The 25,477-nt window shown below is 36.3% G+C and overlaps 1 protein-coding gene across 1 annotated transcript; it reads left to right on the top strand.

Annotated features, from left to right (window-relative positions):
- The first annotated feature begins 368 nt into the window (after nt 1–368).
- On the top strand, nt 369–23,099 carry LOC121877592 (autophagy-related protein 101-like). Its single transcript, XM_042383386.1, has 6 exons — nt 369–459; nt 4,372–4,533; nt 6,200–6,298; nt 8,235–8,349; nt 12,657–12,823; nt 14,871–23,099. The coding sequence occupies exons 1-6, from the start codon at nt 430–432 to the stop codon at nt 14,952–14,954; spliced, it is 657 nt and encodes a 218-aa protein (XP_042239320.1). The 5' UTR covers nt 369–429; the 3' UTR covers nt 14,955–23,099.
- The last annotated feature ends 2,378 nt before the right edge of the window (nt 23,100–25,477 follow it).

Below are 25,477 nucleotides of genomic sequence, written 5' to 3'. Positions count from 1 at the left end.
TATCCTCTTCGCCAGTTGCTTTGGCTCATAATAAAAAACAATCGATCCAAATAAATAACTTACACCTGTTCATATCTTTGTTGTGGTAATAGTTTGGGGAATTACTGTAAAATATGTATTGAGAAGAATTGCAAAAAATAAAAATATATGTATATGGTGTTAGGGAAGAGAGATATAAAGAATGATATATGATATACAGTAGATAATTTAAATAGGGCGACTAACACCAGTGGAATAGTTTATGTAGCATTTAATACCGTCTCCTATACTAACTTAAAATATATTAATTTTCTTCAATTGTGCCAAGGTAAAGTTTGCTAAAAGGATGAATACCATTATTATTAACCTCACTTGATAAGGTATTTAAACCCGGCGGTGAGTGACGTCATCATCAGCTGACTCTCGACGCACATCAAAACAAAGCCAGAAATGAACGCCAACACGCAGGTCCTGGAACTGGTAGGTTTATATGCCCTATATATTTACTCTATACATATTTATTGTTGTTGATGATGAGTATTAAACACCAAAGACCTACTAAATATATTATGTGATTTAGAAAGTGAATGGAGAGCTTGGAAAAGGAAGGTAACTGCTAACGTTTAGGGTACCAGAGGAAAAGTTGAGTCAAGCATTAGTTGAACAGGTGTAATGTGGTTTAATCTGCCACCATTCTTTGTTATTGTAAAACTGGTGTACAATGTTACAAGTAGAATTTGGAATTTCATGTATGTGCTTATATACAAATAGTAGTACCTAGTCCCATGTGAACATTAGATTTAGTGGCTGATTTGTTTTCATTCACTGGGCCCGTAATGGTCCTAATGACTAAAGACAAACCATCACTGAACTAGGGTACAGTAAGTATGTTGCCTTGTTATCAATCTCTTGGGCTGTTAATAGCCTCAGTTGAGATATATATAAATCATCACTAAAATGGCTAACTCATTCAAGATTCGTTATTGTAGTGTGTATTTTAAAAGAGGCAATATTAATTACAACCCAATAGAACCTGACTTAACTGGTAAAATTGCAGATTACAGCAACCAAAGAATCTGATAAAAAAATGTGTTAACCTAACCTAATGTAATATTAGAAAATTATCAAAGAAAAAATAGTTCTATCGATTAGGTATAGTGAATTTCCGAAATTCTGTGATTGCTGTTTACTGCAATATTACCACGCAACCAACCAAAGACATTTACCTAACTTCCTAGGTGGGGCTCTGCCCTCAAGACCCCTCACTTTATTAAACATAAAGTACATAATTATGATATCTGGTACCAGTGAAAGCAACTTTGTTGAAGCGCAATGGTATAATTTTACCCTTTTTGTGGGCTTGACGGTACGCTGTGAACGATGGCTCGGTTGTAAACAAACAGATGACATCTAGTGACTTGGCAGATTTTGAGGCGGAATCATGTACAAGGCACGTAGAGGCACTATTTTAGTGTCATAGGCTCAATTTCCCTCATTCTTCATGCCATGCCCACTACAGGTGATTTATGATCGTAGAAGAAAAATTAAAATTTTAAAAAGGTATATTTTAATTAAAAGTTCGTCTCTTAAAATACCTACTATAATGATAAGAACATGTGGAAAACATGAATGAAATTGAACAAATCTTTTCGGTGGTAATGCTGTTCTCAGAAATTACGATTAGTTTTTCTTATGGTTTTCAGGTGATTTGAAAGAGTATGGCTATAATTTTCATTGCTGATGACCCCTTTACCACTACCAATGACAGTGGTTTCGTACACAACCACACGTTTACTAGTTCTCCAGAAAGTTTGTTATATAGACAAAATCAGGTTACAACAATATTGATGGATATTAAGTTCACTAAAAACATTTTTGTGGGATATTATATTCAAATCTCTTTCATGTGACCTTCACATAATCAGCTTCGATCAATAAGAGTTCAGTACTTTTACTCATGAGAGAATTATGCATTTTTCAAAAATTTCCCCTGGAAATATTCATTCATGTTATGGCTTCATCATGATGAACACCAGAAACAAGAAGAGAATCATTTATTGCTCCTCCATTGGACTTTTTGTAGGTTAGGAAAGAGTAGGTCAGGTTTTCAAAGGTTTAATTGTTTTTTAATTTTTAGTGTTTAACCCTACATTTTCCTCATCTTCAAAGCCCTGCAAATCATTGTTATATCACCATAAATATAAATCGGCAACAAAAATGAAAGTTATATTCTTTTAAATCACCGTGAAAATTTTATTAAAATTCTATTTTGGTTATTAATTTCCCATTATGGGCATTGATGAATTTTTACCACTAACTCTTCCTGCCTATGGTATGCTCTGCTCTGGTACTAAACTGGGTAATTCATTCTGCAAACACCAGCAAAAAATTTTAGCATGAAAGGCAACATGTTTTTAATGTAGTTTTCAATGCTGAATATGGAAGTGATACAGTATTTGAAATTTGGGGAAATGTACAATACAGTATAATTATTGAGTTATGACCTTTCCTACTCTGTCAGTCTTGACCTTACCAAAGGTGGGCAGGCCTTTGAAGCAGAAAGAAAATACGGGATAGGTAACTAAAAGAACCTAACTCTTATGTAATACAGTAGTATATGGTAAATTAGATGAAAGAAATTTATTCTATATTCTTATACAGTACTGAATTTCATATCATAATTGTGTACTGTACAATAAAGGTGAACAGTTTAAAGAGAAAATGTGGAAATTAACAAAAGTTTGGCAGTGTGGATATTGCCGTCAACACAGGAGACAGTGAGCTTAGCGTCGGCCGACTGACGAACAGCATTTGTGCCTTTTAAACATAACAGCAGGAATTTAAGATGATGCAGTAACTCATCAGGTGTCGAGTGTGATATTCCGTTGTTGTTTTTTGTGAGAGTACTGTATGTATATACAGTATCTCCAACTGTAAATTGAAAATCAATACTGTACTGTACAATACTACAGTTATACATTACAGAGTACTGTATATTTGTTACAGATATCGGTTTAATGTTTCATATTGTTCACTTAGTTAAACATTTTATCCAGTTTCTCATAAGTACAGGTATAAAATTATTTCTGTATTGCATGTACATTACTTCGCTAATTGTGTTTATTATTGGCTTTTGATCACTGTGCAAAAAAAAATGTTGGTTAAAAACATGTTTTGTTGCTTTTTACGCTGTTTTGGGTAATAAATATTTTGTAGGAACATCTCAGCTTTTATAATGGGAGTCTTTTGGAAAATGTGATCCAATTTACAAAAAGAATCTATTTATGAGAGGTTTTCAGGAATAGAACCATTTTGTAAATCAAGGAATGCCTGTACAGTAGAACGTCAATTTAAAGCGATTCAATTTAAAATTATCGATTTAAAGCGACACCCACAATTAAGGACAATGTATTAATCTAAGGTGAATCTTTCCTATTTTACGCGAGTCAATCTGGCGTGTCATATGGAAATAAACACTATTTAAAATTTTGCACCAGACGCGTCTCTGGGCATGCTTCACGGCTACCCGCCACCCTCCTACACCCTCATGCATCCTCAGTTCTCGTGCTGACGCTCCAGTGAACGGACATATTGTGTGACACTATCTCCTTCTACCATGTGCATCAACCATCGCCACTATGTCCAAGAGGCCAGCTACTACATCATTAACTACCCCAAAGACCAAAAAATCTAGGCAAGTGATTACACTGGAGCAAAAAATCAAGGTGCTGGAAGCACTGCAACGAGGAAATAGTGCTTCAAGTTTGGGGCACCAATTTGGACAGTGATGAGCTGGTCTAGTTAAAAAATAAGTTGAGAGGAAAGTGAAAGTGATTGGCGAGTCAGACGAGAGGTGGTTAGCGTCAGCAGGACCACCCTCTCATATCAGCTGATCGCTAGTAAACAGACCATTTCGCGTCCCGTAATTTTAGCGGTGTTGATTTACGAGTTTGTTTTAGCATACTGTACTACAAAAAACAATGTTTTGTTAATTCTAGGAGATGGGGTGAGATGCATCTGGGTAGACTCTCAGTCTTTTCAGTATTTCGTGTTTCTTAATTACCAAACTAAATTATTCCATTGAAACAACACTTCGATTTAGTGCGAATTCGGTTTAAAGCGACCTCTCTTGGAACGTATCTCGTGTTCCATCGACGTTCTACTACAGTGTTAACAATAAAATTACCCTATCATTCCAAAATAATGCACAGTATTCCAACGCCTATTAGCTAGTTAGAAAGTTTCTTGAAGCCACAATAAGTTAACGTTTCACTTGGACATGATTGGTGTGGCATGCTAACCCCTTGCCTGGTAAACAAGTGATTAACTCTCTCTGGTGGCCTATTCCATATTTTTAAAGGGTATAAAAAGGAATGTCCTCTTTCTCTTCAGGACGTGGAGGGTAGACAGGTGGATGAAGCAGTATTAAGTCTGTTCCACACACTACTGTTTCACCGAACCACAGGGAAGTTCCACTACAAGAATGATGACACATATGCTGTTGGCACCATTGGTTTCCAAGATGTGGACTGCGATTTCATTGATTTCACTTATGTAAGTAAAGGTGAGGTCATGGGAGGATATAATAGCCACCATGGTTGTTCAGTGTGTGTTGGTATTGACTAATTTGGGGCTAAAAGAAAGTTGATTGCTGCTTTTCAACAGGTAAAGGAAATAAGAGTACTGTATTAGAGTTGATTTTTAACATTACTAAGAAAGGCTTGTGAAATGCTCGCATTTAATCATTTAAAGTTGATTTCTGAACACTTCATTGTTGATGACAGTGATACAGTGTTAGGAAAATAATGTGTAGATCAGTTTTTTAAATCTTAATTGGATATGAAAAAGTTCATTATTAAAAAGAAAACATCTGATTCTATGGGTTTAGAGAAGAATTATTCCCTCAACTAGAGCTTTTGAGCATATAGTGATGTTGTTTGTCTGTCCATCCAAGGCAGATTCGATTTCTGCTCGATATCTTTCTAAGAATTAGATAGATCGGTTTACAATTTGGTGGGACATTCTGTTGCTGTTGAAAACATTCTTGAATTAATTTGTTGGCCTTATGTTATCCCGTACAGTAAACCCTCGATAACTCGACACATATGGGGCTCTGGCCTTACCGAGTTATCCCAAATTCCAACTTATCGAGGCACTTCCCCCCTCCTACATAAATACAACAATAAAAAATTATCAACTCATAGATGTGTACATGTAATTACGAAATGTAAAAAGGTAACACTTACCAGCACTGCAGGCGAAGAATGAAGCATCTTAGTAGGTGACACAGATGCATGGTAGGTAATATAGGTGGCCAGATATGCCGAGATTTTCCCAGATAATTTTATATATCACAGCATTTCCCGAGTTATACTAGTACATTCCGAGACCATATCCATTCCAAGTTATATGAAATGCCGAGTTATCGAGGGTTTACTGTATACAGTAATGTAATTATAGAATTATAGGTAATGTTAGCCCGCTGCAATCACCTATGTTGTTATATCCTTAGTATATTTGTTGTTCACCTTTGCTTCCTTTGATAAATGTGTAGCAATTGAACAATCTAACTTGAATTGTTTATATTCCAGGTTAATTGTAAAAAAAAATTAAGGGAAAATAGTCAAGAAAACATTATAAGCATTTAAGTACAGGATAATATTGTTGGTTACATCTCTAGCACCAGGCTGTAGCCTGACTCACCTGGCATATTGCATCAGCTGAGAGAGTATGATGCATGCCAGAGTTCCTGTACACAGCCTTGCAACAAGAATCTCACTGTCCATAATTTAATAGCATTATAAATTCTTAAAGTACAGTACTTTTGTGTTCATATATGGTACAGTATTAATTATGATTATTTAGGCTTATAATAATACTACCCTATACTGTACTACCCTTGAAGTACGGTAAAAATTTACTTCCCTGCAATGCATCCCCTTTTACAACAGTTAAGTCTTTTGGAAAGTACCACACACAGTTACCATACATTATTTTTACCTAACATCCTGTTTTCTAGAAACACATCTACAACATAAATACAGTAGTTGACTTAGTGTATACAGTTTGACAGTAGTATCGGTATACCTTTACAATTTATACGACTATACAGTATAGGTATCGGTATATGTTTTATTAAATGAAAAGATAAAGATATAAAATATTTGTGCACCAATACAATTTTCAAACAACTTTCACAATGAAAATATTATCATAATAGGTACGATGTTCATCAGAGGAGCTGGACAAGAGCATCCGTCGTGACGTGAGTAGCTTCTGTGAAGCCATAAGAGCACCTGATGCTCCACCCAGTGGCCAGGTACAGTATGTCAGTTTGTCTAATCAGTATATCACACTAGAGGATTGTGCTTACTGCAGAATATTTTCTGATTAAGTCAGTAATTAGGTGATGGATTGGGAATTAATCTCCTGTACAATACTGTACATAAATACAATGTGAGTAAAAACAATATATCATAAAAGTACAGTACAATGTAATAGAAATCTGAGGATAACATAAAAAGTCAATTGACTTAACTTCCATTCTGAGGGGTTTTATTTACATAAAAATTTCAAATACTGTATTATGCACAGAACCCAATGTGTAATGATTTACATTTTCATTATTGTCTCTACATGGTGTGAGATTGGTAAAATTGTGAATATCTGAAAGTTTTCCACTTGTATTAATTATGGTACCAAAGGAAACAGTGTGTATGTACAACTGTTTCTGCTCCTTATTTTCTCCCTATTTTAAACATACAGTACAGTAGTGTTCTAAAGCAATTCAACGTGTGTTCTGTGGTCTGTCTCCCGCCCTCTGATCTGCTGTATTATAGTTCTGCATTTACCATTATTGATACTATGGCAAGACCTACCAGTTTCTTAATTGGAAATGGCTTTTCCTTCATCATATACAGTACAGTATATGGTACAGTCTCGTTCAAGATTCTTCAAACACTGCTGAGACTCCAGGCATTTTGTTTACTATAGTACGTAGTAAAAATTATGAATTACTGTAAAAGTTATCGGTGATTGGTTACTTAGTTCCCCATTGCTTAATTAGTGGTTGGGCTTTGTTCCTTCGAATTATATTATACAGTATAGTCTCGGTTTACGCGATCAATTAAACCCGTGGAGGTCCGCGTAAAACGAGAAATGCGGAAACGAAATAACAGAACATATGGGATTAATTGAAGTAGAGACTGGGCCGACCCCCAGACTACCCCTTTTTCCAACAATACGTACGTTGTAGTAAAAATAACATCTTAATTTTATGATGGTATGCACACACAATTAATATTTAAGAGAAATATCATTAATATTAGGTTTTTTAACACTTAGGTTAGTAGAAGAGATGGTTGGGCACACGGGGATGGGGGGTTGGTTCCGAGGCAGAGGACAGATTATTGGCCCTCACTTGTATCACCTGTATCACTATCCACCACAGAGGCTTGCAGGGCCTCTTTGTCAAACCCCTCAAAGTCCATATCCTCACTATCACTGACTTGGGCTGGCTGTGGTGGGTGGCAGGTGAAGTACTCGGTAATATTTTGTTGACTAGGTGACCTAGTGCGCACCCTGCCCGCGCCGCTTCCCGAGTAAATGATGGAATGTACCGCGTAACTAATAATTGCCGGTCTGGCCAGGTGCCGCGTAAATGACTAAACGCGTAAAGGAAATCCGCATAAATCGAGACTATACTGTACAGGGTACTACGTACTATTGTAAACAAATGGCCTTGAGTTGCCAGCAGTGTTCGAAGAATCTTGAATGAGACTGTACATGTGGTGTAGCATGTGTCAGAATGCCCATAATATTTGGCAGAATGCGAGAGTTCACAGTAGACCGCAGCCATACATTACCGGTATACATGTAGATTTTCTTGCATTGTAAGTTTGGACCACCTTTAGAAGAGCCCCAAACTTATTTCACCCGATGATTAAACACACTAACCTAACTAATCATCCAGTATATTCAGCATTTCATTACCCTTTCAATATACTTTCAGGTGTGCCTTTTTGTAAAAGATTTTCCAGTGTTTATCAAGGAATTAATGGTCCACCCCTCAGGAGAGACCCTTAAATTGCAGTTTCATATTTAATATATGTACAGTAATATAAAATAATTTTTGAACCATTACAGATATTGTGGTGGCTTATATGATACCTGTATCTTGAAATTCCAAAGCTTTTATTTATACTGGTATTTGTTTTAAGAATACGTATTACCATGCGGATGTTTTTGTTTTCCAGGTTGCCTTAGAATTTTACCAACGAAAACGTGGCAGATGGCCATTTGCAACAGAAAGTATTCCTTGGGAAGTTTGGACGTTAAGAGTTAATGTGGTGTCTCTGAATAATGAACATGGTAAGGAGGTGCATTCATTTCAATAACAACTTTAGATGAGCAGTTTCTCTGAAAACATTGTAAAAACTAAGCCAAACATTTTTTTATTAAGATTACCACATTTTTTTTTAATTCTAACCTAGCCATAACTCTTAGAAATACTGTATTGTAAATTATAGAGGATGCAGCAGAGTTTTTCCACAATTTAAAATCATAAAATTGTCGTAACAGAAGAATTAGCAGCTTAGACGGGAAATGAGTTGAGGAGGGGGTGATACTGTATGTACTGTACCTTATACTGTGTTGAGCATGAAAGTCTAGAAATAGTCTGTTTTGTTGGCAAATACAGTATAGGTGTAAAAAACTATGATCATATTTCAGATTTATTTAACTTTATGGTCGCAGTATACTGTAATATGGCGATGATTTTAAACTGTTGTCAAAGATAAAATCATAATATAGCAGATAACCACATTAAAAGAGGTTATGACAAGTGATGAATGAGATGTACATAGCTGATGTGATGGCTTAGCACATTATCTTTTGACTGAGTAATAAATCCTATTTCCAGGATCATATTTTAAGAGTTTTGTTTTCAACTGGAAGGTTACCTAATGACATGGATTAGTCTCAGCCATTGTTAGCTTGGGAAATTTTGCATAGTAATCCTCTAGATTTTGTGGAATACGGTACAGTACTGCATAAGTTGTTAGGATGGATATAGAGTCGTAGACTGTTTCTGTTGGTAAATGTGGTACATATGCGAGTGTTTTTTATCGAATGTACAGAACTAGTACTGTAACTGCTTTTTGTCTGTTGGAAGGACTTTAACATTATATAGTACCATACTGTAGGATCTCGCCAATAACGACTTCCATAATAACGTTTTCGACATTAACGGTAAGTTACAATAGATACCCATTTTCAATAATAACGTCTGGATTCTCTTGAATAACGGAGATTAGATTTCGCGGGAAGCGTCTGAGCGCATCAATGATAGCGTTTGTTTGGCCACCATGTTGATGATGTAGTTGTCCGCTCTGCCTCACTCTCACTCTCACACACGCTCTGTGGAATACAGCGCTGCGCCCACGTGAGATTTTCGCCTCTATAACCAGTGGTTGCGAGGGTCGGTGATCAACAATGGCTTCCGTGTTTTTGCCTATGGGTCTGGGGGAGGTGGTGGAGGGAGTGATTTGCCGCCTGAATGCCCGGGAACTTTTAAAGTGAATGAAAAAATAGACCCCAAAGCTAAGAGACAAAGCCACAAGAAGCGTGCCTACTCGGTCACGGATAAAGAACAGATTGTTAAGCTCATTGAAAGTGGTGCACAGAACATTGATATTGTGAGGAAATTGAACTGTCCTGAGTCTACAGTGCGAAATATTAAGAGGAACTTAGAGGAGACCAAGAAGAGCATTGCGCTGGCTAAGAAATATTTCGGTAGTGATGGAAATGCAAGGTGAGCCGTGAATGATAAAAGTGATAGAAACAGGTTGTTAGTGATAACAGAGCATTTTCTTGTGAAATGGTTAGCTTGTAGAATGAAAGACAGTGCAAGTGTTAGCGGCCCTCAGATACGAGATCAAGCACGGGTATTGTACGCTGCTGTAGCTCGAAAGAAAAACATTAAGTCTCCCCCTCCTTTCAATGCCTCAGTAGGGTGGCTGCATAAGTTTAAGATTAAAAGTGGCACAAAGTATGCAAAGTATCAGGGTGAGGCTTTGTCTGCTGACTTAGTGGCTGCAGATTCCTTCCCTGAAATTGCCAATCAAATCATTCAAGAGGGAGGTTATAACCTGGATCAGATTTTTAACTGTGATGAGACCGGGTTGTTTTGAAAAATTCCCCTAAAGCAACATTTATATCTTAGAAAGAAAAACATGCAAAAGGTGTGAAAATGGCAAAGGATCACTTTAGTGTCCTAACCTGTAATGCTTCAGGTGACTGCCTCATGAAGCCTCTGGTGATCTACAAATATAAAAGACCAAGAACTTACAAGGGATGTGATATGTCCAAACTGAATGTCTACTAGGAAAAGACAAATAAAGGCTACATGTCCACGGAGTTATCAAAGAAGTGGTTTGATGATTGTTTTGTTAAGGATGCCAAAGAATACTGCCGGAAGAAGAATGTAGCCTTCAAAGTGGTGCTCTCTCTAGACAATGCCCCCAGTCATGCACGATTTCTAGTAGGACGTCACCCTAGCGTTGAGGTTGTGTTTCTACCACCAAAGACAACCTCCAAAATACAGCCACTAGACCAAGAAATCATAGCGAATGTAAAGTTGCTATTCTACAAATATATCCATGACAAGATGAGGAAGGAAACTGATAAGCAAGAAGAAGTGAAGGAAATTGCTGAAACTGTGAGCAGTAGCGAGGAGGAGGAGGGTCCACCCCTCGCCGCCTCCGCTACCCCGCCTGGCTCACACACCGCCTCCGCTGCTCCGCATGACTCGCCCACAGCCTCCGTTACTCCGCCTGGCTCACTCACAGCCTCCACTCCTCCTCCTAGCATACCTTCAACCTCCACAATGACTGTTACTGCCTTCTGAAAAAATTAGAACATTCGCCAGGCAGTCAATTTCTTTGTAAAAGCCTGGGGAAATACTACGAAAGCAACCGTTAGGCATGCCTGGTCGGCACTCCTGCCACAACTCAAGTCTGCCGAGACGAAGAGACAGCAGCCAGCAGAGTTAATGAACCAAGTGTTGGAAACCATCTGCAGTATCCCAGCCCCAGGATTTCAAGAAGTGACTCGGGAAGATTTAGAAGAAATGATGCAAGAAGGTAACACAAATGACGTCGAGGATCTCCTGGAGGATGAAGAAGGTGGTGAGAGTGGTGATGCAGCGAGTGATGCAGGGGAGACCGAGCAGAGGAAAGTGACGACACAGAAGCTGTCACTCTTATTAGGTGTCTTTACCAGCCTTCAAGAGATGATCCAAGACATTGAGAGTGAATCAGGTGAAAGGGAGCACGTGATTGGAATTATAGAATCTATTTCAAGGAAATACCAGACGCAGTACAACGAGCGAGTGAATGCCCGGCAGCAGTCACTCATCACTCGCTTTCTTTCACAACGCCGGCCAGCCGAGGAAGACCAACAGAGAGAGATTGAAGTTGATGAAGACATTGATGACATTGGGGAAATGCCTGAAGATTTTGACTTTGCGGGGTTTGATGAAATGTTAGCGGAAGTGTGTGAACGGGGTGCGAGAGGCCAGCACGGGTCGACGCAGTAGCCTCCATGCCCAGCCACGGAACAATAAACACACCAAGCACCTCAAAAACTCCCCCAAGCTACGGGTAAGTGTTATATTACTCAAATTCTTTATTCTGATGATTGAATAACAAATCTTTTTATTTCGGCAAACAAAAAGTGTTACACAGGGCTTCAAAGGGGAATAAATGGGTGAAATTCTTGGGGCGGCAGCACCAATAAACCCTTTTTACATGTATTTCAATGTCACACAAATAACGTTTTCGCTAAAAACGGCGTTTTTCAGGCACCTATTAGATGTTATTGGCGAGAGCCTACTGTACAATTGTTTTCCTTACGTTTTCTCACAACTGACGGGCGACTCGTTCATTTTTTTTTCTGCCGTCAATGTGTTGCGTTGGAGAGCCACAGTCGATGCATGGAAGTATTCCATAGTTACCCTGGAAAATTCACCAACATTGAAAATGGTATATTTTTTCTGGTGGTGAGGTGGTTATATTTTACTATACAGTACTGTATTGTATACAGTGGACATATCTTCTTTTTTTGGTAAGAATATTAAATTTACTAGTCAATATTCATCAAAGTGAGTTGAAACCCACATATTACTGTACTGTATGATGAAAATAGGTTGTTTCTTGGTAAAACATAAAATATTAAATAACTGTTTGTTTTCTGCGTACAGGTCCACTCATTTGTTGTTACGGGTAAGGATGTTATTTTTGTCTCATAAGTTTACGAACCAATATTTATCACAGCAAGTTGAAATGCACACAGTATAATGAAAATATGTTATGCTACATGCTCAAAACAAAATAATAAATAATGTTTTTCGGTGAAAATCGTGTTCCATTTACAAATACCTATATACATGAACCTTCATGAGGACAGCAACACTGACTCACTAGCTGGCAACTGGCCCCCCTATGGGAGGGGTACTGCTGCCGCATTTCACGCCATGCATTACAAATTCACATAAGGAAGGTTGCAGTAGGTATACAATAACTATGAAAATACATTTTTATTTGTATATCCAACAGAAATATTGTGATCCCTAAAACTGTTTCTTTTGTGTGAAAATTAATTGGGTTTATTTTCCACAGAGAGACAGATATGGCGAGAGAAAGTTGGAGAATCTCTTGGGGAGAGATTACTGCACATAACTGACACTTTGAATCGGCATGATTATATCCCTTCACCTCCAAATCAGGCAGAAATAGATCTAATTTATGACACAACTTACTCAGATGTTCAGCCATTTCTCTTTAAGGTAAGTTGTGATAGTTTTATCTCATGAGGTAGTGTGAACATATTAAGTGGAGAGGAGAGAGAGTGAGAGAGAGAGGAGGACAGTGGGAGAAAGGTGGGAGCACTAAATGGGAGAGTAATGGACATCCAAGGAGAAGCAGTGTGTTTGAATGATTGGAAAGCACAGTGAAGAGTGGATTTTGTGGATGGAGATAATATTGTTTTTGGGAAAACAACTTACACACCAATTGGTATATCATAGGGGCTTGTTAGGGAAGGGAAACACCGTAGTAGGACACATCTTCAATGGGATATAGAATTGAATCACAGTGAATGAACAAAGAATCTGTATACAGTCTCTCCTCGACTTACGACGGGGTTCCGTCCCGACAACCAGGTCGTAAGTCGAAAAGGCGAAAATAATACATAGAAATACTAAAATGGGTGTCTCTTTTTCTTCTAAGCACCTCGAGAACTCTCACTTTTACGCTTGCCAGCCATTTTAAAGGGAATTATAAAAAAATGTCAGTACACAGCGCGATCACATACGTCGGGACTCAAAAATATGTAATGTGAAAAATATTTTATACAACCATGGCCGTCATATGTCCGGGTTGTCGCAAGTCGAGGAGAAACTTATTATACAATTGGTGCAGAGCACTTCCGGGTAATGAGACGACTCTCTCGAAGCCAGAAAAAATCCCTCGTCCCCGGAATTTTCTGTTAAATATAAAAATGTTCTCGGAAGTTCCAGAGAAATATACCCCATCCCTGGAATTTTCCGGGTACAGGTAGTTCTGCTATAACGCGATAATTGTGTTCTTGTAAAATATCGTGTTATAGAAAATCGCGTAATAGAAATAACAGGGCTTATGGAGAAAATAGGGTTAAGTGCAGATTACTCGAAATCGAAAAAATTTAGTAGTTAGCCTAACACAAAGGATAGCACAGTCTAAATAAATGTTACATTCATATCTAATAATGAAATCATACAGTAAATGTAACACTTTACCTTGAAAAAATATGAATGTAACTTGATGGGGGAGAAGGGTGATTTTGAGGTTGATAACATCGAGCTTCTTTTCAAGTGTTATATCCTTTCTTTTACGATCATCACCGGGAATTCTATCACCAGAACACTTCTTGGAGATATTCTTCTTTACCATATTCACAATTAATACCACAAAATTGGAGAAATAGTAAGCAAAAATCGCGTTATAGCAAACATGCGTTCGCGTTATAGCAAACAAGCATTCGCGTTATACAAATATCGTTCCTAATTCATAAATCGCGTTAGAGCAAATTCGCGTTATCAAAACACGCGTTATAGCAGAACTCACTGTACCGTAAAAAATTCTCAGTACGGTATTTTCGGAAAATTTACCTAATTTTCATCTCTCAGACCCGGAAAAAATCCCCCATCCTCAGAATTTTTTGGGTATTGTACAGGGAAAATTTTCCTGGAATTTTTCAGAAAATGTGCCCCTCGGGAAATCATTCCCAAAACCGAAATTTTCCGGACAATTCCGGCTTTGGGAATGATTTTCTGAGAAAATTTCCATAATGGCTATCGAAGAGTTCCAGTTAAGAAGGATAACGGCTAATGGAGATATTACTGCATCATATTTGGTTTTACTCTCAGCCAACCAGCAGTAAAGTCAGGAAAAAACTTGAAGGCCTCTAATGTCCAGTTCTAAACAGTACAGTAGTTGCTTTTTGTTTTACTTGATTTACAAAATTAATTGTACAGTTGTAGACCAAATTCCCTGAACACTTTTGGGTCATATATACTGTATATATATGATTGGTTTATATCTAATAATGCTGCTTTTTATCACATATAATGTCGGAACTACAAAATGTAAAAAAAAAAAAAATAATGTAGATAAATAATTGAGAAAATAAGTTAAAATTCCATTCACCCTCACCTAATGATCCTCAAGTACTGACGTGCCAGATACTGCTAAGTTTCCAGGAATTCAGGCCCTAACTGTACGTGCAAAACTCATTTGATGTGTTTAGCAGTACAACCTGATAAGAATTCTACTGTACTTATTTTATCCCACCAGGTAAATTACAGTGTCTCAGCTCCAAGTAATCCATCAGCGACAACTACATTCAAGAAACTGATAAGGGACACTTTAGCACTATAACATTGGCTCTACACTAGGTTACTACAGCTATGGTCCTGTGCTGCGTGCAGAACATTGTTCACTGAGGAGGATTTTGTTGCCTTGGTATCCTAAGGCTATGAAGCTTGGCAAAGCACAAGATGCTCTGCAGTGGGAATTTGGAAGGAAGTTGGACGTCCATGAGAAGTCAGTATATATGTGATCTGATGGTAAACCGTCATCTCGCTTCTTCACAATGAGTTTACCAGAATGATAATTATTTTTAACATCAGGTTTTGATCTTGTACTAATTTATTGTTTGTGTGAACTAACAGATATATATATATATAGTACAGTCTGATGTATTGATAATTGAATTTTGGTAAACTGGATTTTAGATAACTATTAATTGTTATTGAATTTTTTTTAGCAACACTGTGACCTGTGGAAAACAAAGATAATAGTGATATATTTAGGTGCCGATATTTTTCACAGTGCTAATTGTCTAATTGTATGTCCTGTAATATTAATAATAATATTCCAAGTGCTGAAGTAGATGCAGATTACATACTTGCTTATAGATCTTTTATGCTGGAATCAACAAAGTACTGTATGTTATTGTACCTGCTGTTTTGACAACTCAGCAGATATTGCATTTTCACTTATGAGTCACAAAATAGAATATAGTTTAGCTATAAATAGCAAACATACCATATTAAAAATACAGTAGCCTGTTTCTCATCTGTTGCCTGGAATTTTTGTGCAGAAGTAAATACTTTGACAAAATCTTCAAGCCACAGGAACTGGCTAAATGTTTTAATCACATGGCCCACTAAGTGGGGCATGTGCTGAAGTGATTGATCTATATTTTAAGTAAAAGTTATACATATTTCATAGAAAGTTTGGTATGAGGGATTATAAGTGGTTGAGAATGGCTCATACAATGAAACCCTCCTTTTACAGTTCAGCTTGACACAAAATCATATATCAGCCATCCTACATTCTCACAGGGTACTTCACCGAGTGAACTTCATCACATCTTCATTTCATATGTGGTCAGACATCTAGTGTCTTCACTGTGACAGTATGCCCAACTGTTTTCATAGGTTGAGGTGTGTCACTTGTGTTATGACCCTCATACATACATACTTTTATTAAGCTATCAGCAGGGATGGCCTAGAATGGCTGAAACATGATCACTTGAGGACCATAATGTTTCTAGTGGAACTGTGTTGCTCCTTATTCGTGGTTAATGATAGAAACAAGATTACGTAAGAATGAATACATTTAAAGGTGTTGAACATATATGAAGTGTTACTCAGATTGTGTCACTTATAATAAGGTTATAAAATGAGGTTGAATAAATTATAAAATTATTTGATACCTAGATATGGTTGTAGTAATCCCAAATCTAGAAGAAATGTGTTAATCATAATTTGTTGTAAAAGGCAAAGGGGATAAATGTCTAATAAAGTAAAATCAGATGTATTCACTCATTATTGTATTTGGAGTACAGTACCATAAGTCTATCTTGTCCCTATAAATTTTTTTAGCTCTTTTAAGTGACATTCACATAGTTTTGGCGTGATGCACTTTGTAATACTGTAATGTTGTGTGTTAAAGGGCAACACCGAATATATGAGTTTCTTTCTCATTCATTTTCTATATGTGCCAAATGTGTCATTAGGATCACATAACCTATTTTTTCTGAATTGTTGACCTGAGGTTAACAGTGCATCATAGTCTAGCTTTGAACATTTTGGTTCTCAGGCTTTAAATTTAATATGGAAGATGAGTCTTGTTGACTTTGCTAGGTAATTTCTGTCCGTGACTCTTATTAAGAAATTTGAATATCTTTTTAATTTCATTACTGAATCTTATTAAGGTTTCCTGGAGAAATCTATCCTATATATGTAAGGTTTTTAATTTATTACTGCCCATAGTAAGCATATGGAAAGATTGACACATTACACATTTAAAAAGGTAAAATCATACTCTTAACATTTTGTTATCTTATACAGTAACCACAACACTCTCTAGTAAAACAAAAGGCACTGAAGTGCTTGTTATGGAAATAAAATATTTTTGTAAAGGCAACAATGTATTTTGAATTTCGGAATTTCATTGGAAACACGATCCTTCTACCCCTCACACACACGTGTAGGATGTTATGGATTCAAGTGCACCACATTATTGCATCCATGGCCTATGCTCCATCTGAATGCAATAATCATGGGTGTGAAAGAATTCAGGGATATTTTATGTATTCTGTCTTATGCAAATATGCAACATCTAATTTTGCTGTCGCTATATTTTATCATGCCATAATGTAGAATAATTTTAAAATTCAGTAACTCCTTGATTTCCTAGCTATAAAAGTTAACACTTAATGTATACCATACAAGATGCTTGACGTAATGGACAAAAGTTGTACTTATTGATGTGCAGATAAATTTAATATTCACTGAAAACTTCTTTATACCTCGAGTGGCATTGGGAAAAGTAAAATACTGTATGCAATTACTGTACGTAAATCTAAAAATATTAACCAATAGAGTATTAACTGAGCATGTGATAAATTTGATGGGAACCAGCTTCTAAAGTTCCTCTTGGAATTTGTGAATGCATGCACTTGCTACAATGGCTTCTGAACAAGATCCCCCTCCCCCACCCCAAGATACAACAAAAAACGAAATGCCTACACAAATGGCAAAGGGAAAGGATGTGGCTTGTAAACATGAAACCAATGAATCATCTAATTACCACATGAAAAGATAGAGGAAAGTACTAGGGTAGCCCACGTCTCAGCTTTCAAGTGGGTTGAGAAATAGAAGTTTAGGGTCTGGAATATATTCCAATTGTTCTTGTAAGGAAGGTGAAAATATTAACTTACGGGTTCAACATACACAGTATTTTCCAGGAACTTCGTACCCATAGAAATAAACAGTTTGCTGTTGTGTACGTATCAGGAGAGAGTTTTAGTTACTGAGTAAATGAAGTGAAGCCCAGTCAAAGAAAAACTAACAAAAGTTATGTAGGATGGCATATACTACCAGTACAGTAAATTGTATAATAGGAAATACTTTTAGATAAACTTATTTGATGACTGATGTGTACAAATTGTTTTATGTGGTAAGTTGTTGAACTTTACAAGTTTTCATATATTGAAGAATATTCTGGCAATAAGATCTAGAATAATTCTGCTTAGCAGATAATTACAGTATATCCCCAAATGCATTAATGAGATATTATGAAACTGCACCACAACAAGAATGGCCTATACTTCTTGTGAACACAATCATTCTTGATGGGGAGGACAGACTTTAGTGAAACATGATATTGCCTCCCTTTGAGCTCAGATGAATTCAGTAACAGACACGATCTGATATTTTAATGAGGGTGTTCAGAATTTATTGCTTGTTTAACTCCAGGTAAACAACATGTGGCATCTAGTCAAGGTTAGAGCTTGTTTCATGTGCTAATAATTTTTCTATGTAATAATATTTTTCTCTACCAACCATTTTCAAAGCTTATTTCTGAATTAACAAATTGTTTGGTGAAATCGTACAGACTTGCATTCAAACAGAAACTTCCAGAATGTTGAGAGATTAGAATTGGCTATGTTATGTTTCTTTTTTCAGCCACTTTGTTTTGGATGAGAATAGAACATACTGTATGTACTGTGGCTCAGTGAATTAGTGTTCTAATAGGATCTACAGGTTTATAGGGATACTCCTCATGAAACAAATTTCTTTTATATCCTTGAAATCTTTAAATCTAGTTAATTTACATACATTTTTCCCTCTCAATAATCATCAGTGAATTTCAGTTCTATATTCAAATGCCAATCTTTCTAATGTTGAGAAATGTGGGTGGATATTATCTAGCAAAACTATTACAGAGAGATTATTAGTATATGAAGATAAGAGGTAAAAGCTGTTTTTCAAAGTAGCATGATGGTGTGGAGGAAAGCACAGCTACTACTGCTTCTTAATAACAGTTGTTTGCTGCCCAGTTTCCACTGTACATATGATGTCTTCTACCATTTTTATATTACGAGATGTTCAAGTGTTACATTTTATAAGTACAGTACTGTACACACGTAATGGAGGTAATTAGAAATTAAGAGTAAAGTCTTTTGTAGTGTTTTATACATAAATGTTAAGCTTTTTATATTTTTTTTGGCTGTTTATTTGAAAAGAATTAAAGCTTAAAGTAGTTTCTCTACTAGGTGTGAGTATGCCATCCCACAACATGCTACAAAAAAGGGTTGGGTCATATCAGTAGTGTGTTAACATTTCATACATTCATTCATAACAATGTACTTGATCCTCAACTGGACATGGTACCAGATGTCTGCTATGTCATTTGTTAATGCAAGTGGTGGAATTTTTTGAGTGGTAATGTGGTGTAACAGAGAATGAACAAGAAAAAGATATTTAACATTCTTTAATACTGAATTCATAAGCTCTGCTTTATCCAGATTTGAAGAAATAATATCTATTATGAAGCAAAAATTCAAGTTATTACTGGTTATACAACAGCTTGTAATATTCCCGTGCAGAGTTAGTGTAAGAGACTTAGGTTGTTACTATTGTGTTATTAACAAAGTGTTTCAACGTCTTGTTGTAAAGACTTTGCAATACAGTATGTGTTTGAGTGTGAGGCCTGACAGGCAGTTACAATTAGCACATTGTTAATTCAGGGGTATTGAAAACATCAAGATAATACAGTATTCTGTCTTCCATTTTAGGAAAGACTTATGTTGTTATGAAAACTAGAATATTTACAAGGTTAGTCATGTTACCTTAACTGAAATTTTGAGCACTGTACTGTATTATTACAAAAATATTGCATTGCCAGTGAGTCTCTTTGCACTCATGTTAGAAAGTTGTGTACAAATAATATGAAAGTTTTACAGTTTATTTTCAAATTAGAGTAAAAGATAATTCAAATTATATACCCTGTACTGTATTCCTGAGGCAAGAACTGTAATATACAGTAAAATAGCCAAGATATTTTGTTCAGTAACAGTTTGACCTGAAGATCATCTGGACAGGTTCACAATTCATGAATTTTTAGTTCTTAATTACAGGTTTATATGTTATATGATCAATAAGGTGTATAAATGGCTGGTTTCACCGGTGCTGAAGAATTCTGTACAGTAAACCCTCGAATAACCGACCCACAAATTTCCACCAATTGTTCTTACCTACAGGTGTAGGCTGCAAACCAACAGCTCTTGCTATCTCCACAGCTCAGTGTCCTTCTTCAGATCTCTTTACCACATCTAATTTAACTTCTAATTAACACTTTCCTCTTCTTTTTGTGACCACAACCAGCAGTGTTGCAAAATGCACATTTAGCACTCATTGTTCTAGGGCTCAAATAAATTTATAATTGGATTTTAAGTGAATGTTGTTAGAGCATCAACCAACCACTGAACAATAACAAATATGTCGCCCACGCTGGTCGCTTACACAGCTGATTACCTACGTACCAGTTTAAAATTGTCGTATATTTATCATTTTCATAGATATTTTAAATTTTTTGTAAAGTACCTCGATTATCTGACTTACAGCTTTTCCGACCCTCCCCTCCCCTCATATACTGTAGGTCGGTTAAATGAGGGTTTACTGCATCTACAGCATGTAGTCATAAATATGTTTAATAGTTAACCATCTCAACTTGACTTACTAATAAGCAGTTATCATCACACTGATGTAAGACCACTGTGGATGCCTCTAAGTAATGATTAAAGATTTTTCCTCTCAATATCTAAGATGGGTATATATTTTTGTAATAGTAAATTAACCTCTTTATTCTTCCCTTTGGTTTTATCAGACACTATTAAATAAGTAAGCAAGGGAAGAAAATGTAAAGATGATTAGGTAACACTAACCTGCAAGTTTTAAGTACAGTACAGCAGTAACGTGCATGTCTCACCCATATGTCAAGGGTTCGAGGCCTGCTTGGCACGGGACATGTAAGAAGGGTGTTATCCATTGTGATCCAACCAAACATCACAGGTTTCCTCCTGTTCTAACACTGGATAGACCAAATGCCTGAACAGCTAGTGAGCCGAGTGGTGAAAATATCCAATATGTATAGAGTTCGTTATTTATGTCATTTTAGGCACTTTACATAGGTACTGATATCAGCTTGTGGCCACAATACTCATGGCTCATTCTCAAAACAGCTACAGCTTTCCCACCATGCTAATCAGAAATTGGTTTTGTTTAAAACATCAGATGCTTCTGAATACATTATATACAGTCACCCACAAAAGTTCTGCCACCTCTCCTGCTGTTCCACAAACCCTGAGAGTCAAACTCATGAACCTGAAGCAGTAGACACTGGTGCATTACATGTATTCTGTCCATAAATGCTTCGGATTCACTAGTGTGAATTTCAGAGATTGTGGTTCTGAAGAGGCAACAGGACTTTTGTGGGTGCTGTATCTCCTTTGCTTATCCATCAGTACTGTAATTATATTAGTGATTGATATTTCACTGATATGCAGTAAATTATAATATACGAAGAGTAAGTTTACATCATGTAGTTGTCTTCTAGCAATGATTTTATATTGGATGGAGACCTAAGACTCTGCCTTCCTTGATGTATAACTTTTGCCCTGTTGTCTGCTGAGTATTAATTATTGTTCAGTAGGTAAACTACATTGATGTCACTGAGCAGAGAGAAGTGTTTTGAGATGGCAAGTTGGACAACGAGCAAATTCCTTACAGTATGCAGAATTTCCTTGGGGACTCAGACACAGTAGAACCGCTGATTAACAAGTGGATATTGCCGTACTGCATTTACAGTTTTGATATGTTTACAATTTTGCCAGTGCACGTTAGTGATTAATTTCAGCTTTCATGTTCTCTATATCTCGGATAAAAAAGAAATAGGAAAAATGCTTGAGTTAATGTTAATAACTCAAAGAGGCAAAGTTAAAAGAAAAAAATTGTCTTAAATCTCATAGTGCAATGTAAAATTTGGTACAGTATCTAACTATATCTTTTATTTTAATTTATGAAACACTGGAGTCAGTAATGAACTTATTCAACATTAGGAGCTAAATCTCAATGCCTTATAAAGAGTGCAAAGCTAAACCTCAAGCCTCTTAACTTGGTCATCACTGGATAATCTTATACTGTACTGTACAGTACATACTGTATACTGTATGTGAAATTTCATGTGAGTGTTTAAGACATCAATACTTAGAATGCACAGTACTATCAGGGAAACTTATATGATTGGTCTATAGATGAATCATTGAGACAGTTGATCAATAAATTTTGGTTTATCTATATGCAACAAGTTAACTATTGAACATGCGTCTAAGTTGTTCAAGATAATAGCCATTAATGTATCACTTTTCATGTTATGCAAAATGACGTACTTTGATCAATAATATTTTATGTATGCATGATTTGTATGGGAATGTTGGCTACTGATATTTTCATTTTTTACAAGGATTACTTATTGTGTTAGTCATATTTGTAATACCCAAGGTTAATTTATAGACTAAAATAGGGAAGACATGTAGAAATTGATTCTAAACTATGTTTTCTTTATCTGAATTTAACCCAAACAAGTTTCATTAATATTAACTTCATTATACTGTATAAAGATGATAAATAGAACTGAAAGTTGCACATTGTAATATTCTACAACTATACAAATAGATTTTCTGCTTGTAGTTTAATTAGTAAAATTAACACAGGAATTTTATATTTTTGGGTCAACATAGATGAAAAACAAGCCACTATTTTCAGTCAATGTTTTCCCACATTAATATTTCATACACTTATGCAATAAACCTTTTTATGTGGTCCTCTGAAAAAAATAGTAATTTCTAGTGATTAAAATGTAATTGCAATGATTTCACAATACATTACATACCCGGTAGAGTGAATTACAGTATGAAGGTTCTCCTAGTAACTCATTCTTTACACAGCTGCAGTGTTGCTGATAGTATTTATTAATACCTCATAACATATAACAATATGCCACAATCTTGTTAACTGCACCACCACTTACTACTGCTAGAGAACATTTTGGGATGGCTTCAGAGCTTTAATATGTTGAATACAATCTTGTTATTAACAAGCCTTTGATTTAAAAATTTATTTGTGTATATTTGATTATAAGTTATTTTGTGAATAAATATTTATTTGATAATCCTTGGAGTTTTCTTCTGTCTGCCAAATACTGCAAATCAACCATAGTTCAGCAAATTGGATACCCAGCAACCTACAGTCGACAAATGTATTTGTTCATGGACTACCCCCTAGATATTGTGGAGGATCTTATCCAGCAATGAATTTGTAAGATGGATAACTAATTTTATATTCACTAGTTGCTCATATATTATGAATTTTATGGAATTGTAATCTATACCACTAGAGTCAAATACTGTACTTCAAAATAGTTGCATGGTTTGGAGATAATTCAACAAGAGACCTGTGACATTCCATCATTACCCACTGATAACAGAGCCTACATTGTCCTGGGAGACATCAGTACAGGAATTTATGAGTCAGGTTCTTGTGCTATTAAACTGGTGTAATTGCATATACATAATCCTTCCCTAAAAATAGCTGTCCTGACCCCTGATCCTACACTGTACTATCCATCAGAGAGTGGGTTGACGTAAGTATTGAGATTAGGGTCTTAACCCTCTCAGTCTCGCAAGACGCCATTGTGGCGTTGAACATAAAAGGCAAAAAAACTTACGCTCAGCCTCGTGACGCTGATTGGGCTATATTTTCAAATAACTCAAAACTATTTAGTGAAACTGACTGAACTTTGGATGCCATTTGACAGACGGCATTTTCCTTGTGTGGGCCTTATCACCTTTCCCAAGATGGTCTTGGTCATCGTGTGCAAGGCAGCACAGCATGAAGCCAGTGTCGCTCGGCCCTTTAATTATTTCATGAGTTTTTGTGTTATATTATTTTTCCTTATACCACAATATTCTACATGCTTTGTTCTTTATTTTGGCATATTAGTACATATCAATGAACACCATAATACAAGGAAAATGTGAGTGGAAATCGAGATGTTACTAAACATTTTCCTACTTTTTCAACTTATACGAGAAAAAAGTGGCTTAATTTCAAGAATTTTATTTTTTTTTAATTTTTCAGACAATTTTACACTAGAAGAGACCCAATTACAATTAATAAAACAATTCAATGGCAGTGAAATGAGCCCTATTTTTTTTTTCAAAAATTTTTTCAGCAAAAACCTCCAAGGCTGAGCGAAAGTTTTCATGCATGTATGTGTCTCAGGCTGAGAGGGTTAAAAAGTAGGGAGATTGGGGTAAAAAAATGAAAGGAGATGGGAGATTAGGGTAAAATAAAGTACTGTAGTGAGATGGGATATTGGGGTAAAAAAAAAAAGGTTAGGATATGGTAAATTGGAATAAAACAAAATAGGATGATGGGATAACAGGGGTAACAAAAGTAGGGAGATTGGGGGCTAAAAAAATATATATAGAGAGAGAGAGTGGGACCCCTGTGTCACCCCCTATCAGAGGCCTACATCTGCTGCTCCTCCTACATACATCATACTAGACTTTACAACTCATAAGATATGCTCAGGTTAAGATATTAACCCTTTAGATGACAAAGTAACCTTTAGGCATTTTATTCTGGTTAATACCAGATGATTTTATTCAGCTAAAGGGTGAAAGAACAATAGCTTTATTGAAACCATATCTGAAACCACACCTGTTATAATCTTGTTATTTGTGTTTATATTTTGTGGTGTGACTTAATTTGCATAATAAAGGTAATGGTATGAAATATCTCAGGCAGTAGATATTTCATTGTGATAGACATTTCATGTGGAGTCTGAGTAAAAAAAATGTACCGACAACTGAAGTGCCAAAGATTCTCAAAAGATTCTTTAATGGCCTGTATTCTGAAAGGTTTCTTATGATGATTTTTCCCTGAACTGATTCAAGAGGTGGATTCATAAAGGTTTGTATGAGATAATTTTCCCTTGCAGTGTTCCCAGATCTAGCATATTTTCATGCTTTTAACAAAATTTTGACCCAATATTACAGCTTGGCAAATTTGTTAGCATAATTAAACTTTTAGCATAAATCTGGCATAATTTTGTTTAATCGGGAATAAATCTCTTTCTTTTTTCTTTTATCCTCTTTGCCACTGATCGGCTCGTTAGCTGCTTGGGCGGTCAGTCATGTCTCTGTTACGCACTGTTGGCAAGTACTGGGCATGCACTGGCTCCTGAATATATCTGAACCTGCTCCACTGCTGGTCAAGTCTGGTCTTGAAACAGCTTACACTTGGTGCCGTCACAACACTCTCTGGCAGGTTGTTCCAAGAGTTCACAACTCTCACTTCGAAATAGTTCGCCCTCACAGTTTTCTTGATTTGTGGCTTCTTCAACCTCGAGCTGTGACCCCTTGTGGGGTGGGTGTCTGCCAGCTCCAGGTATGGACACTCAACTGAGTAGTGCCCCTTGAGATGTTTATACACTGTATACCTCAATTAGGTCTCTCCTTGCCCGTCTGTAGTATAAGCTAGGTA

Source organism: Homarus americanus, unplaced genomic scaffold (assembly GCF_018991925.1).
Source record: "Homarus americanus isolate GMGI-L3 unplaced genomic scaffold, GMGI_Hamer_2.0 scaffold54332, whole genome shotgun sequence".
In the NCBI taxonomy this organism is placed as follows: Eukaryota; Metazoa; Arthropoda; class Malacostraca; order Decapoda; family Nephropidae; genus Homarus; species Homarus americanus.
This window is presented reverse-complemented; position numbering and strand designations above follow the sequence as displayed.